The 17,341-nt window shown below is 34.1% G+C and overlaps 1 protein-coding gene across 5 annotated transcripts in view; it reads right to left on the bottom strand.

Moving 5' to 3' along the window:
• Window positions 1-1,069: 1,069 nt before the first annotated feature.
• Window positions 1,070-17,341, bottom strand: part of LOC129259095 (mitogen-activated protein kinase kinase kinase 15-like) — a 51,752-nt gene continuing 35,480 nt past the window's right edge. For 2 of the 5 annotated variants that reach the window (XM_064098288.1, XM_064098285.1), the window contains 11 exons: window positions 14,844-14,973; window positions 13,631-13,696; window positions 11,624-11,702; window positions 11,086-11,165; window positions 10,545-10,656; window positions 9,711-9,999; window positions 9,105-9,197; window positions 8,301-8,356; window positions 7,601-7,677; window positions 6,587-6,663; window positions 1,520-5,850 (listed from right to left, as the gene is read on the bottom strand). In XM_064098288.1, coding sequence (XP_063954358.1) covers window positions 5,784-5,850; window positions 6,587-6,663; window positions 7,601-7,677; window positions 8,301-8,356; window positions 9,105-9,197; window positions 9,711-9,999; window positions 10,545-10,656; window positions 11,086-11,165; window positions 11,624-11,702; window positions 13,631-13,696; window positions 14,844-14,973 — 1,126 coding nt within the window. In that variant the 3' untranslated portion in view covers window positions 1,520-5,783. Of the gene's footprint in view, window positions 5,851-6,586; window positions 6,664-7,600; window positions 7,678-8,300; window positions 8,357-9,104; window positions 9,198-9,710; window positions 10,000-10,544; window positions 10,657-11,085; window positions 11,166-11,623; window positions 11,703-13,630; window positions 13,697-14,843; window positions 14,974-17,341 lie in introns of all 5 variants that reach the window. The other 3 variants (XM_064098286.1, XM_064098289.1, XR_010293334.1) reach the window with 2 other exon arrangements.

The raw sequence follows: 17,341 nt of genomic DNA, 5'->3' as shown, positions 1-17,341 counted from the left end.
GAATTATTATTGCTAAATGATTGAAGGTCATTAATATATATGCCGCCAGGTATACTGTAATGATGCTAGATAGTATATAGGGCATAAGGTAAATTAATTAATCATGGATTAAATGCAAATACGAAAAATAAAGCTCAAAACAAAGTATAAATCAATTTATAAAATGACCGTGCTTTCCGAACAAATACTAACTTATAGGCTCCACAGGATATTACTATTGAGAGAGTACATAGAGAATATAATTGATTACCAGTAAAAGATCAGAGCATAATTTTGGCTTGTACTGTTTGCCCTTTATACCAGTCTCATTTTATACCATAAGCTTCATATATTCTGAATGATAAATATCATTAAAATAAATGGATCAATAAACTGATTTTTTAATTAACACAGTGAAGAATAAATGATTAAGAGATGTTCGGATGTTGTCTTTATTAGAAATAGAATTGGGATAACATTTAACATGATTACAACAAAATACTAGTGGCATAAAAATTTGAATTTACAATTCATTATTTCATTTGGTAGAAGGTGTATCATATTTCCATATAGATTTCAAACAAGATAGTGATTTAACATGGTCTTGATTTCCTAAGTTATATAGATTACAAATAGTACTAAATATATATCTTTTGCAATATAATATGTTAAGTATGGTGATTAAAATAATCATTATCAAGCAACCTGGGGCCTGTTTCACAAGTCTTTAAACTATCGTAACTTTTACATTATTGTGAATACCTTGATTGTGATTGGCTGGTGAGCCCTGTTGCCATTGTAGTTGCTATTATAGCAAAATTACCACAGTTGTATCTTTTTATGAAACAGGTTCCAGTGGTTAATTAAGTACTTATATTAGAGCAAATGGATGCGAAGAAAACAAGTAGTCTTTTATCAATTGTCTTAGCGATATCTATTAATCATTTATACAAAAAACATGAACAATGGCAGTAATGAAAGTGTGTATTTGTAAAGGGGAAAATGGCAAAAAGCCTATTTTGTACAACTTGTTAAGAGCAGGTGATAAGCTACTGAATCCTGCAATTTTAGCTGGTTGATAATAAATTAGACTTTTGAAAGTACACAAAATGGATAAAATAAAACATATCTTACAACACTTGGGATTAAGGTATTCATGCAATCACCCAATGATAAAATAATAAATGTTAACTCTTGTTTTCATATTAACGCACCTGCAAGGAAAAATCCATGGAACTTATTTACAAGACTGTCCTGTTTTCTTTTTATCATATGTTACAAAACAAATATTTGGCAAGCATTTGAACTATATTTACAAGAATATCTACACAAAAAACACCTATAAATTCTATATAATATTGTTAAGTCGGCTATAATCATATAATTTATTAAGAATTTGTGATGCCACAATATCCTTTTCTCTTATTTCATTCCACAGAAGATAAATCACGGTAGTCAATACTAACAAAAGCAGGGTGCCCCGGGCTATTCTGGGGGGACCTAACAGTGACTTAAATTTTTTAGATTTTTTTTTTTTTTTAAGTACAAAATAGGGGAAGTATATAGTTACACTACTCAGCACACACTTTTAAATATACTTTAGTCTTTCCTTAATTTTCCCTTCATAATTCTCAATTTTTTATATTGTAAGGGGGAGCATGGTGCCATCCCTGTGTTAAAGCCAGACTGAACCCATCACTTGCAGTGTATGATTTTGTTGAACTGTGTGTGTGATTGTGTTTTACAGATGTTTATTAATCACAGTCCCATTTCATAAAGACTTGTTACAACATATACACAATTTCCATTTGAAGTGCACCATCAACCAATCAAATTGAATGATTTCAGTAGCTCAAAATAGTTATTGGAAATTAATTATAACAAGTTTCATGAAAAAGACCCCATGTGTGGGACAGTTTCTCTACAGGTATTCCAACTATATGACCAGAGGTAGCTTTGCAATTATGATAACTTCCATGGAAATCTTTATTTTTGATTGGGTGCTAAAGCCCAACTACCAAGGTACATGTAGCAATTAACACAATGTCAGAGTGACCCTATTGTATGTTTTTTCAATTAAATAGTACCAGGTTTGTTTTCCTTGATATGGGTGGAGAAAGCTTAATGAAACAGTTAACAGACATGTCAGTACTTCCAATTTAGTCACAACCTGAGACTTCTGGGGAAATAAGTTGTCAGATCTGACAACTTTCCTTTACTCTGATTGGATAAGGAGCACTGTTTCTATGGTAACTGTCGAATAACACAGGACACGACAGATAAAACATCCAACAAGTCCTTCATGAAACACTACTTGGATGTTGTTGAGCATACTAACCAAAGATTTATACCTGCTGTTGAGTAAGATTTAACTCCTAATTTTGAGTTGTGAGAATTACTGATATTAATTGTCCAAACAGTGTAGAGAGGAAGGATCCCTAAGTCTGCTATTGGAATATCATAAATATCTTCATCAACGTGGGAGATAGTAGTATTATTGGTACAGATAAATATGTACAAATGTATCTGCAAGATTCAAAATGCGAATTTATCCTAATTTTACACATTACATGTCAGGCTTAAACATGCAATGTTTAATGGAACACACACACACACATTACTATATCATCTGTAATACATGCATAATATCTCAAATTCATCATAATATGTGTGAATATAATTATATTAAGTGTCGTTAATAGTCGAAGTGTTATTTGTGCAGTTAATGTAAAATGATAGACATATATTTATTAACTAAGTACTGTTATAACAATATGAAAGAAATGATTGAATATACAAATTCAACAGAATGTCATACAAAACATCATAATGAACAGATAATGAAGAAAGAATTCATCCATGTAGTTCTTGATTTTGTTAAGTCACCTTTTCAATGAAACATGGCATGTCTAAGTACTGAGTTCAACCGGGAAGTAAAAAGAGGTAACCAAAATATTAGGCCGAATTCCACTGAGAACAGAGTAAAGGCTATGAAAAATGTGGCACAAGTTTGCATTTTTTGGACCACCATACAAAGGAAACTTTCTATACTACATGACTCATGAACAGCATAGATAATGTGTCAATCGCCAAAACTTGAAGTGAAAATAAAGGGAACAATGTTTTTTTTTTGTCATTTCACATCTTCATGTACTCTGAGGATTTTGTGTCATACAAAGGGGCGCACATGAACACTTTCAGAATTTTTTTTTTATCCATGCTGAAGAAGTTACACAAGAGCTTTCTATGAAACAAAGTTTATCACATACAAAATTTTCACTCTTGATTTGCAGTGAAAAAAAAAATTGTATTTTGATTAGTTTGTTTTAACAGTAATAACATTGACATAACTTACACAAGGTATTGATTTTCAAGCCAAATTGTCGATATTTTAGCGTAATGATATGAAACCAGAGTTCAGGGGAGGGTTTCATCAACGTTATCATCTGACAACTTTCCCTCATTTTGATTGGCTGAGAACCACTGTTACTACGGTAACTGTCGCATAAAACAGGACTTGTATGATAAAACATCTGACAAGTCCTTTCATGAAATGCTCTCCCACCTATGTGTATATGAATAACACACTCCATCATTAAAATCACACACAACAAACAATCAGGAGTTTGGATAAGTACATTATAAAGCATTCTAAACTGAATACTGTCTACGGTAGTTCTACATAAAGTCATTCTACATTCAGCGATAGGCAATGATACTGTTGATAAGTTATATGTACAGTGCGGTAGTGCAGTGACTAAAGTTAGCTGGAGAATGAATGGTACTAGATCAAATAGCTACATTGCTACCTGCAATAAAAAAATAAGAAGACTATACCAAATTCAAAATTTGGAAATGATACCAGAACTAAAAATACACTTTTAAACAGATACTGAAGCAAAAGCAAACAGCGCATGTAGGATCACGTGCAGCAATAATTACTGAAGAATATGCAGAAGTGAATGCACGGGCTATTGCCGGAGCAAGTGCAAGGTCAATTCTTATTTCACAGATATCTTGATTTCTTTCCAGATCTTCAAGAATTTTTTAAAAATCCGAGAGAAACAGGCACTGTTTTATATCATTTTTCATCTACTGTTTCATAAACACACACAATGATTTGATATGTAATTGCTATGGCATTACAGTTGGTGTATATGTTTCTGGTACAAAATAAACAGCGCCATACATACTTTGGAGTTTCTAACATCTCTCGTAGGTAAACAGGCAGCAAGTTTTGCGGCTGGCGAAAAGTACACACATTTATGAAAATAACAATTGATACCTGGAGCACTCCACATATAGAATAAAATTGGTACATGAATATAATTAATATCTATGATTTGATTTCATCTATTGCCAATATTATTTTGTCTAAGTACACATTTTCTATAAACCTCAATATACACGTATCTAAATAAACTAATGCCATAATGTCAAATATACAAATTACTCTATATATGTAGCACACAGCAGATAAAGACAATATTGAAGAATAAAGGGAGGAAAGAGACACTGAAACAGTCCATTTGTATAATGAATGAAATGTCAAATAAAAGGGCTGACCATTTACTGACCTTCTGCATGAAACAAATTTTATTTTAGTTTCTAGACTCCCTCTTAAAATTTCATGAACTAAATATTTACATTGAACATTCTGCATATTTAGGAAGAAAACAGCAAAAAAAAAAAAAACTTGAATTGTACTAGGGTTATAGTTTTTTCCCCAGGCCCCATCTTACAGTGTTACGATTGATCCCATCAAGCTCAAGTATATGGAAATCCATCATTGTCAGAATTTTTTCTTTAGGAAATTTGCTCAATGTCCATTGAAAACAAAGAGAAGCATACTGATTTGTTAAGAAAACAGTGAATGTATGAATATACGTCATTTCTAGAAAATATTTTGAACAAACATGTATGTTAGATGTTGCTGGCTTTCCATAGTTGCGCTTGATCGGATCAATCGCAACTCTCTGTAAGACAGGACCCTGATGAATATGTGTCACCTTGAAAATATTCATCAGAGTGTATGAGAATGTATCCAGGTATTTTTCTCATCAGACATTTTGATTAAGTGTCCCCCTCCCCCTTATCTTTGCCTGTTTTTGTCACCTAAAGTAGAACATAGAACTCATCTTCAGATCACAAACTTTTCGAGGGGTTTTCAACTACATCAGGATCGTGTATCACAAAGCACAGGGTTTGATCTATAGCTGATTGTTTATGATGGATTGCATTGATCATTGTGTGCAATCTGTCATACAAATCATGTATAGGATCAATCACTTAGTTTTGTGTTACCTGCACAGGTACCTTACAATCCCGTAGCCAGGAGCGGGGGGGGGGGGGGGGGGGTGGGGTCAATTGAACCCCCAGTATTTCAAAAGCAAGACAAAATATGGAAGGAAAATAGTTCTTCTGGGATGAAATTCTCATCAATTTTGAATGATTACCATTTTTTAACCTATTTTTTTCTTGATTGTAAAAATATTCAGCAAATGAAGAGAAGGAATCGAAGCCCCTAATTGAAAACAATGGCTACAGGCTGTCCTAACAAAAGTTTGAGTAAAGATTAGTTCTTCTTTTCCAAACATTTCAAAATATGTGAAAATCTACATGCTACATCCACAACTCTATGCACTGAAATAGCATCCAAGCAAACTTTATACTTGTCAGAAAGACTAAATTGCACCAAATATATTTTTGTTTTGTTTACATACAAGATGATCTTCTCAAAAGCAGAAAAGACAATTTTAGGAAGAAAGAGAGAAAAAGAAAGGTGTTGTCTAAGAGAGTCGATTTCATCTCTTCTGCTCGTTCATTCTGTGTTGTTGGACGGCATCCCATATACGCACCTGAGCTCCGACCCTACAAAAAAGGAGGACACGAGAATGAATTCTCAAGTTTATTTAAAACTTTTATGTATCATATTGGAAAAACCTCAAAATGGATTATTACAATTTCTCTATTGCAAGTGAGTAGCATAACAAAGGTAACACTAAGATTTCGCGATTTTCTTCTCACAATAAATAATTAGCAAACAAGTGGCGAAAATAGGCCACATCTATATCCTGTTCATCGACACAATCGATGCTCGTGTTTTTAATGGGAATGCATTCATTAAAACCTGTTTATTTCAGCAAAGACTTGTCAGTTCTGTCAATATCTTCATTGACTATCAGAGGATCTGTTTTTCAAAATATATGTGTAATATGCAAGACATTTGGTGAGAGAGTTTTGAGAAAAATTACGGAACAATGTTCACAAATACATCATAACAATTGCAGACTTTGACAGCTTCAAATGTGTTCAATTCCTTAAATACTTTTGTATATTAGTTATTAATTAACAGTCAATCTTTCCACACAGGTAGAAACTACACATGGTAAACTGAAACTGGTATAATAAAGCTTGATGAAATTGAAAATATTTTTAAGAACATGGCAAATCACATTTTTATATTCATTACGTACAAAACCAATGAGAGATCGCTTTGCCTGTAACACAAACAGAGTGCTCATTCTAAACAGATAAAACTCACAAGTCTGAATGAATTTTTTTCACATTACAGCATAACCATTACATATTTCTAGCAAATACTTACCTAATTTTCAGAGATCTCAGGTCATCTCTCGTCATTGAATTGAGAACCAGTGGCAAGGTAAAGTCCTCTTCAATAAACTATACACAAGAATGAATGAAACAAAAATGGAATCTTGAAGCAAGAGGAGAGTGTAGTCCTGCATTAGTGTTTCTTTTGCATTATATTACACAATGCTATTACAAAATTCTTCATGGAGTGTTGCAAGAAACTTGCCATTGATTGCAAGTCAATTTTTGGTCTCCAAACAATTAAATCTTGTAATTAATTTCAAATTTTTAATTGATCACTGGTCTGCTTCATGTAATAACAAATACATAATGATTTTCATTAATTAAAATTGATCTATCACTTGTAAATTTCCAACTGAAATTTGCTATTGATTGCAAATATCTTCCTGCAACCCCTCTCATACATGACATCAAGAGAGAAAGTACATACTTATAATGGGGCAATGCAGGAGACAAATTAAATTTCTTTGATTAAACACATAGTTGATGAGGGAAAATATGTGTAGCCTTCTTGGTTACATTTCATATGGCAAACAAATAAGATTAATTTAGCTTTTATCTAAAATATTTTAGTTACTCTACACAAGAACATTGATACAGTGGGAATGTCAAATTCTCTCTGTCATTCAAAATGTTTTGGGCAAGTAACCTATGATTTGATGAAAACAGAGTCATGATTTAAAATCAATTAATCGCTCCTATAATTTTTCAATATTTTTTTCTGATCTAAATGAAAAATTTTGTTCCTAACACAGAGCAATATCATACCAAAGACAGTGGGGAAAAACCTTTAAATTCTATTAAAACGATATCAATCCATATTGAAATTATTTTGTCACACAAAACAAAACAAAGGGAATAAAAAATACAATTTCAGAAGAAAAGTTAGATATGTCAATCCATTGTGTCACTACTTATCAGTCTTGTGCCAAAGGGTCTTTACTCCAATGACCTTCTACAGCAATAGCACCCGTTAAGCATAAATCACGTGGAATGTATAGCTTACCCTTCTAATACTATCTTCATCAAGTGCTATTGACTGCAACCATGATACTAACTCCTCCTGCTCACTGCCAACTCCTCCTGCCATGGAAGATAATAATAGTAAGAGTGATGAGATGATAATGGTGATGATGATGATGGTGATGATAATGGTGGTGGTGATGATGAGGATTATGAAGATGATAATAGTGGTGGTGACGGTGATGATTGTGATGATAATGAAGATTATGGAGAATTGGTGATGATGATGATGATGATGATGGTGGTGGTAATGATAGTGATGATGGTGGTGATGGTGATGATGGTGGTGGTGGTGGTAATAATAGTGATGATGGTGGTGATGGTAATGGTAATGATGATGATGGTGATGGTGGTGGTGGTATTGTTGGTAGTGGTGGTGGCGACGGTGATGATAATTGTGATGATAATGGTGGTATTGATGATGGGGATGTTGATGACAGTGGTGGTGGTGATGATGATAAGAATGGAAGATAAAAAAAGACAATGAATCCTAAGGTAAACAAAAATTACAGACCTATCATTTTGCTTCCAGTTTTTAATTCAAAACATGGTTCAGGTTTTAGTGAAAATAAGCATAAATTATATAACATTTATTCAAATTTCTAAACTTCTAAATCAAATGTATTCATAAACAACCACACACACAGACACTGATCAATATGTTATAATGATCAATTGGTTACCTCTACTTTCTTGTGTATTTGAGTTGACAGAGTCACTGGCACCAAGAGGCTGAAACCTAGAGATAAAATATCAAGTAAAAGTAAAATTCATACATTATTACATTAGTAAATTCCTTGAGATTACGTGAAACTGTTTTACTCACAGGAAATTTTACTAGTGAGAGGTAAATACAACTTGTTTTGAATAACATTTCACGAAGAGCATACCTTTGGCAACCATGAATTAATCAACATCAAATTTGAGGTATAGAGGTTTAACACCTCTACATATCAAATTTGACAAAGTATGATCTTCCGAAATATGAAAATGAATATCCATATTTTATTGTTCGAAATAGACATGAAATGAAATACTCCAAAAATTTGCTTTGCCCAATTGATCGTGGGCCCGGAAGCCGCTGTGCAGCGCCAGGTCGACGAGGCTCTATCCCTTTAATTCTTTAACGCCAAACATGGTAGCAGCAACTCCCATCTTTTAATGTCTTCTGGTCTGACACGACCAGGTTTTGAAACCCCCGAACTCCCGGTTGTGAGACGGATGCTCTTTCAACTGAGCCAACACACCATATGATATTAAAAATGCTGAAATGCACAAAATAAGATTGATGATGTCACACTTTGGTATTGGTATTATACTGCAGAACACATACAAGTATATACCAGTATACCCACAAACTCATGGTTGGATTTCAGGTGAGGTTAATCACATAGAATATGAATGAAAATTGATGTAGAAGATGGCAGAAAAAGCCTGGTCATTCTGTAACTGACTTTATTTTAAAAAAGGATATTCTGTTAACTTACCCTATTCTTTCCATGACTGATCTGCTAACACATAGCTGAGTTTGAAGGACATCATTTAAAGATTTCTGGACGTCTACCAACTCTTGAAGTAACCTTGAAAGATAGAAAATATAGTAAATCAAAACCAAACAGATTAAAAACAAAGTCACCGATTTTGACATAACCTGGTTTATGACAGAACCCAATAGCTAATCAAGACACTTTATTCACTTGATAGTGGGGTAGTTTCATAAACTACGTAAAATACCACCAGTATCCCCCCATATTAATTTCACTTCAACTACTTCTCAATCCATGATAATTTGGGAGCATTACAAACTTTTGTATGAACTAGAAAGCTGAGGGAAATCATTTAAGGAAGGTCCATATTAACAGGGTCGGACATACTTTATGCACTTTATAGAATAACAAAGTGTTGAAAGTCAATTCTACATCTTTCAGAATTAGGAATGTCTGCACACATACCACCATGGGTTCGTCGTGGCAATTCAAAGACCCAAGTCAAAACTGAGGACATTACAGTCACTTTTTGAAAAATGAGAATAATCCAATGCGTATAGATTTCAATCAACTGAAAGATGTAGGCCTTTGGTGGCATCTACCAACCTGCCCTGCTCCTGGACAAGCCTTTGATGGTCCATCTGTAAACTAGCCATCAGGTTCCGATTGGGTATGAAGCACTCATTGGACCTGGTGGAGCTGTCAAAGGTCGACACCCCCGAAGTGTTCCCCGCCTCTTCCTCCGCCCCCTTGGGGAGGGGGAGAAAGTGGTGGGCGGTGCCGTAGATGCCCCTGCTGTCCCCGTTGGATGTGCCAGGGGGGCGGGTGTCCATGCCGTGAGAGTGGGCAGGGGGCATATCGTCCTCCTTGCTGGGGGCTATGTTCTCTCCAAGATCTGGGATGCGGATACAAAGTGGAAAGAAAAAGTTGAGAGCCAGATCTCACAGAAGATATCATCTGTCTTTGCATTGAGTCTATTACAAACATTGTTATTGATATCACACAAAATGTCTAAAAGCTTACACATATTAAAAAAAGTTTGATATTATCATTATAATTACACAGGAATATAATTTTTTTAAGCCAGTCTTTATTACCAAAGATACTTGGGAAACGTCGCATCTCATACAATTTTCCCAAGACTTTTTATCACAGTCACCGGCTTCTGCTGGCTTACTTCTCTTTACTCTCGTGAACACTCCATATGAACTGAAATAGTCCAAATACAATGCCTTAATCTTCAAATGCATACTTTTCACACACATAGATTGGTTTATTTTTTGCTTTGATATTAACTGTTGTTTAAACTGGATATTTTTTAGAAAATTCCAACCATTTCAAGTTTTTCCATACCATGTTTGACAAAAATCTAGCAGCCTTTGGTTCTATAATGCAATTAAGAGACAGAGTTAAAGGGTTTTGATATAAGGGATAGCTTACCTGGGCTGAGGATGGTAATAGTAACCTGTACAGCATCTCTTATTAGGTTATCCAATGCAAACATCCAGTGGGGTTTTATATTGTGCATGTGCTGACGTAACACTTGATTTACCTGTAATATGAAATTAATGAATTGATAATTTAGAATGGTATCGAACCTCAAATGAAAGTACAATGTTCCTCACAACATTTTATTGAAAATAAACAGTTATAAACTTAATTATTTTTTAGCTTTTATTCAAAGTGATTTTCTTTCTTCTTTTCTTTGTTTTTGGTAAGACTTGATTAAATTTGAAGTGATGTTAATCAATTATACTGTTCGTTTACCTCATTTAATAGTCAACTTGTTCTATAATAAAGATACATGGTATATGATAAACTGATTAATAAACTGAAATGAAGTAAACCAATGATTTTATTCAAAGGAATGGATTTTTCATTCTCCCATACTCACATGCAAATTGGCAAAAAACCAATGGTGTAAAAATTTAAGTTGAAAATTTATAAACACAAGAAGCGAAATATCCCCAATGGTACTTACCGAGTCCTGAAATACATACAGTGCAGTATGAATTTCACCAAGAGCTGTAGGGTCATAGTCTAAATCATTCCGGAGTTTCTCTGTGAAATTTTGAAAATGAAGGCAATGTATTAACTAGACTGAAGCATGCAAGGATAAATCAAATATATTATGAACATGTGAAAGTAACAATTCACAATGATTGCTTTTCAAAAAAAGTTTTTTTTTCTTTGTCAGTTTGGAGCATGATCAAGAGATTTTTTAAATTATACTGTATGTACCAAGTTTATTGTAAGTTGAACTATCAAATTAAGTTATCAATGAAAGCCCTGTTCATGCTGTCCTCTAAGGAAAACAGTTACTAATGGAGATATGGTACTAAATGAATACTAAAAAAATAATACATATATAAACACTACTTTTTAATGTAATAGCATTCCAAACTTGCTCTTCAATTATTTTTGTCCTTTTGTCTTCTTGTTTCTCAGCACTTCTTTTGCAAATAGAAGTGGCACTTTGTAATTATTCATTATCAATAATATAATTACTATCAACTTACCTAGAGCATCGACCAGCTTCCTACGTTCTCTCTGCTTGATAAACACCGCTATCCCATGATTCAACGTCATCAAGTGAGCCTGAAAATAAAAATAAAATAATTTATAATGAAAAGATTTTCACTTATAAGGAAAAAAGTTTTACACATTTTAAGCAATTAGTTATGTATTGTTCCATTTCTATCCCACATACTAATCATCACCAAATAAAATAGAGGAGGGAATGGTTTATAAGGAAAATAGAAATTGAGGAGGAATAGAGTGGGGGTAAACCAGAAGAACGATATAGCAGATATTTAATATCCAATAGAGTTATAATATTTTTCAAAAGATAGGGGGGTCATAGGGGCATGTCAGATTTTTCTAACAGTAATAATAAATAATAACAAGTGGAACGCCTCTGGCAGTCTCGCCTGCATTACGCAATTTAATATAGCAGCAGTGCTAACTTTGAAAACTACTCTAAAATAATCATTCACAAAAACATCATTCATATAATGACATAATACCACGTTCATTGACCATAAATGACATTTGAACGGAGACTTAAGACTGTCAACTACACCCATGTCCACATTTCATTCACTCTATCCATAAACTTTCAAAGTTATGATGGCACTTCAACAATTACCCCAACATGGCCTAAGTTTATTGACCTTAACTGACCTTTGACTTGGTTTTGTGACCTGAAACTCACAGGGGATGTTCAGTGATGCTTGATTACTCTTATATCCCAAGTTTTATTAACTAGATCCATAAACTTCAGAGTTAGGATGGTAATTCAACAAATACCCCCAACACGGCCAAAGTTCATTGACCTTAAATGACAATTGACCATGGTCATGTGACCTGAAACTCGCACAGGATATTCAGTGGTACTTGATTAACCTAATGTCCAAGTTTCATGAACTAAATCCATAAATTTTCAAAGTTATGATGGTAATTCAACAAATACCCCCAACTTGGCCAAAGTTCATTGACCCTAAATGACCATTGACCTTGGTCATGTGACCTGAAACTCAGGCAGGATGTTCACTAATACTTGATTAACCTTATGTCCAAGTTTCATGGACTAGATCCATAAATTTTCAAAGTTATGATAGTAATTCAACAAATACCCCCAACTTGGCCAAAGTTCATTGACCCTAAATGACCATTGACCTTGGTCATGTGACCTGACACTCAGGCAGGATGTTCACTAATACTTGATTAACCTTATGTCCAAGTTTCATGGACTAGATCCATAAATTTTCAAAGTTATGATGGTAATTCAACAAATACCCCCAACTTGGCCAAAGTTCATTGACCCTAAATGACCATTGACCTTGGTCATGTGACCTGAAACTCAGGCAGGATGTTCACTAATACTTGATTAACCTTATGTCCAAGTTTCATGGACTAGATCCATAAATTTTCAAAGTTATGATAGTAATTCAACAAATACCCCCAACTTGACCAAAGTTCATTGACCCTAAATGACCTTTGACCTTGGTCACGTGACCTGAAACTCGAGCAGGATGTTCACTTATACTTGATTAACCTTATGCCCAAGTTTCATGAACTAGGTCCATATACTTTCTAAGTTATGATGTCATTTCAAAAACTTAACCTTCGGTTAAGATTTTGAAAATAATTTTCCCAACATGGTCTAAGTTCATTGACCCTAAATGACCTTTGACCTTGGTCATGTGACCTGAAACTCAGGCAGGATGTTCAGTAATACTTGATTAACCTTATGTCCAAGTTTCATGAACTAGGTCCATATACTTTCTAAGTTATGATGTCATTTCAAAAACTTAACCTTAGGTTAAGATTTGATGTTGACGCCGCCGCCGCCGTCGCCGTCGGAAAAGCGGCGCCTATAGTCTCGCTCTGCTATGCAGGCAAGACAAAAATGATAATGTATTTCTTGTATAGCGTATATCACATCATGATTCATGTACATTTCATATGTGCTTGAAAAGGACTTGGACAATGTCATGAACATATAAACATGTACCGGTACTTACAGTAGTAATTTTGGTTGGTGGTCTCTCAGAAGTCAGCTGCAATTTCTTCATCCATTCATTGACGATCTGTGAATCAACATAATATCAAATCAACCAAAGATTAGTGAACGATTTTACTGGGTTTTATTTTCTCACTTAATGTAATTTACCATGTAGATGTTCAGTGATATCATTAAAGGGGAATCCAACCCAAATAAAAACTTGTTTTTATAAGAAAAAGAAAAATCAGACAAGTTGATAGGTGAAAGTTTGAACAATATTGGACAAACAACAAGAAAGTTATGAATTTTTAAAAGTTGTAAATATTGGTAATCACTATACCCATGGAGACTTCAAATTGGCCGCATATGGGATGTCATAGTGATGTAAGGCAAGGACTACTCTTCCATGTACTCCAATACATATTATGGCTAAAATGTCATTTTTCCCAAAAGTTTTATTTCAAATTGTATTTTTCTTTCATGAGGACATAAAACAATATACTACCTGGGTTATATTTAGATTACTGCCCCAGGGGAATGGGTAATTAGGAGAAAACCACAAATCCCTGATAATGAAATACATGGCTTATGGGAAAGTTGTCCTTGCCCCTTGTCATAATTTACTTACCCAGTTGCCAATTTGAAATCTACATACTATTTAATGATCTCAATTTTAAAGCAGCCATAATTTTCTTATTGCTTGTCCGATTTCTTTCAAACTTTCGCCATTCTGTTTAATTTATTTTTCTCCTTCCCAACACATCATTCAATGGCCAAGACTGGATTCCCCTTTAACTAAGATTCAGCACGAGATAATTCATTGTAGCCAATAGGCCTGTTGACTATTTAGTGACTAAAGTTCATGCAAAATTCTTCCCTTCCCAATCCAAACCAATAGACATTTGATATACCGGTAGCGCCTTTTCCTTTCAGTTATAAAGCACTGCACACACACTACTCCAAGTTTGGGCCACTAAAGCAATAATTCAACACCTCAGAATGGACAGATTAGTCCATGCAATTCATTGTCCTCTTCACAATATAGATGGGATTTAATGACCTTCTTGAACAGGTAAGCAGAGGATGCTGTCTCTACTTAGAATCCTCTTTGCAAACATAAGTTGTTGGCTTGTTGCTATGTCTGACAAGCTTTGTTTGAAAAGTATGCATGAAATTTGAAAATGTTCGTAAAAAGGCCTATTTGAATACAGAAACTTGCAACCATATGCTACCTTATCGCCATCGCCTTCAATGATGGTGAGTAACGTCTGACGTCTTTCACTGTCCTTCCTCAACATGTAGAACCCACCTTGCTCCCGATTGTCAGGAGTTACAGGAGTCTCAAGACCATCCTCACTGCTGCTGTATACAAAGAAAACAAAAAAATATTATAATAATAAAATAACAATAATAATATGCATTAACATAGTGCTCAATACAAATGTTTCTAAGCACTGCAAACTAGTACCCCGGCTTTAGCTTGGCTACCCTGATCGGGCGCTCAAGCATTCAAGGAATTCCTTCCTACCGGGTACCAGTTCACTACACCTGGGTGGAGAGTGGCAAATGAATATAAAAGCCTTGCCAAAGGACGCGAGTGCTGCTGTGGGATTTGAACCCCGGACCTTCTAATTCAAAGTCCAGAGACTTATCCACTGAGCCACAACACCTGCAAACTGCATGGATAGTAGTCCAAACTCAGTAATAGTATGGCTGCGTTCAAGCGAAAAATTATACATGGATCATGTTTTGGAAACAGGATTAGTTGAAAAAGATATGGCTGCGTTCATGCAAATTTCAAATGCTGGTAAAGACTGGAAATGCAGGCATGAATTTCAAAAACTGCAAAATATGGACATTGGTCTAAACTCTGTAATAGTATGGCTGCGTTTAAGCGAAAATTTTTACATGGATCGTGTTTTGGAAACAGGGTTAGTTGAAAAAGATATGGTTGTGTTCACGCAAATTTCACATACTGGTAATGATTGGAAATGCAAACATTAATTTTAAAAACTGCACAATATGGACCGTAGTCTAAACTCTGGTTAGAATATGGCTGCGTTTAAGCAAAAAATTGTACATGGATCGTGTTTTGGAAACAGGGTTAGTTGAAAAAGATATGGTTGTGTTCACGCAAATTTCACATACTGGTAATGACTGGAAATGCAAACATCAATTTTGAAAACTGCACAACATGGACCGTAGTCTAAACTCTGGTTAAATATGGCTGTGTTCAAGCAAACATTGTATACAGATCTTGATTTGGAAATAGGGTCAGTTGAAAAAGATATGGTTGCTTTCATGCAAATTTCACATACTGGTAATGACTGAAAATGCAAACATTAATTTGGAAAATAGACAGGTTATAAATGATGATCGTAACAGAGAAATGATCGCCAACATTCAAACATTGTTTGAATGCAACAAAAGTCTCAATCCTTTTTTTTTAATAATCATGTCACAGTGCAATGTTAGGCATGCATTGGAAGGTGTTTTAACTTATACAGGTTTGACCTTCATTCTAAAGGTCAAACTACACAGGATCATATGGTAAGAATTGCATTGACAAAATAATGCATGAATGCTCATTTGCTGAAGTCAAGTTCATGAAAATTGACTGGGTTAACATTTTGTGAGGATGGAGTCTTCAAGTATAGTCTAAAATCATGGTTTTATAATGTATAGCAAAAATAAAGTTTAACATTAAATATTCAATTCATCAACATATTTAAGTTTATCAAACACAGTAAACTGTAAAGAAAATGCAGTACTATTCAGTATTCTTTACTATAAAAGCATGAAACCTTAAAAATGATAAAGAAGTGAAAATACAAGCCCAGGATTTTATAGTGTAGATTACAGAAAAAATCGAAAGGAAATTCCAGTTCCTATGATAATTTTCTTTCTCTCCCTTTCTTTAACTCCATATTTTTAGACAACAAAATAATGTTATCATGAAAGCAGATACTCAATAATGGTTCTTTTTTATAGTATCCCAACTACTTCAAAGAAACAGCAGACTTCAAGTTTGTTATGAAGTAAAGTAGTACACAAACATGCACCTACACTGGTATATTCTAGTGTCTATTATACACAAAACACCATAATGAAACGTAAGTATAAAAGCAATGAATACAAACACTTTTCTAATGAAATATCTTATAATGATGGTGGAAAGCTGCTTCCTTTTTAGATGAAAAAATGGGGGTAGGGTAATGGTTAAGCATAATATAATTCTCCGGTAACAAAGAGTTATGATAAATTGTAATTCTTTAATATACCATTCGCCCACACCTGAATGATATCACTTGTTAGCTTGAACAAGTCGTTTATGTTACAGAGTGCAAATATAGTACATTTTATGAATATCTGGTACTCATATATGTAAAGGTAGTAACATCAAGTGATATAAATTGTATAAACCCACATATCAATCAAATGTACACAAACCATAGTACAGGATATCGGATATAGTCCCAATATATTAGGGGAAAAAAGGAATTGTCAGCAAGAACTAAAAATATACAAGAAATATGGATGCTATCATATTTCACAATGAATGAAGGCTTTCACTGAATAAGATCAATCACACATAAATTGAATTTCCAAAGACTTGTAGAATAACATCGAGAAGAATAAGATTATACATACAAAGAAAAAATAAAGAGAAAAATATTGTTATTTTGTTTTCATTAATATTTTCACTCACAGTCTCTCAAGATGAATGCAC

The sequence above is a fragment of the Lytechinus pictus genome, chromosome 4, assembly GCF_037042905.1.
Source record: "Lytechinus pictus isolate F3 Inbred chromosome 4, Lp3.0, whole genome shotgun sequence".
Lineage (NCBI taxonomy): Eukaryota > Metazoa > Echinodermata > Echinoidea > Temnopleuroida > Toxopneustidae > Lytechinus > Lytechinus pictus.
This window is presented reverse-complemented; position numbering and strand designations above follow the sequence as displayed.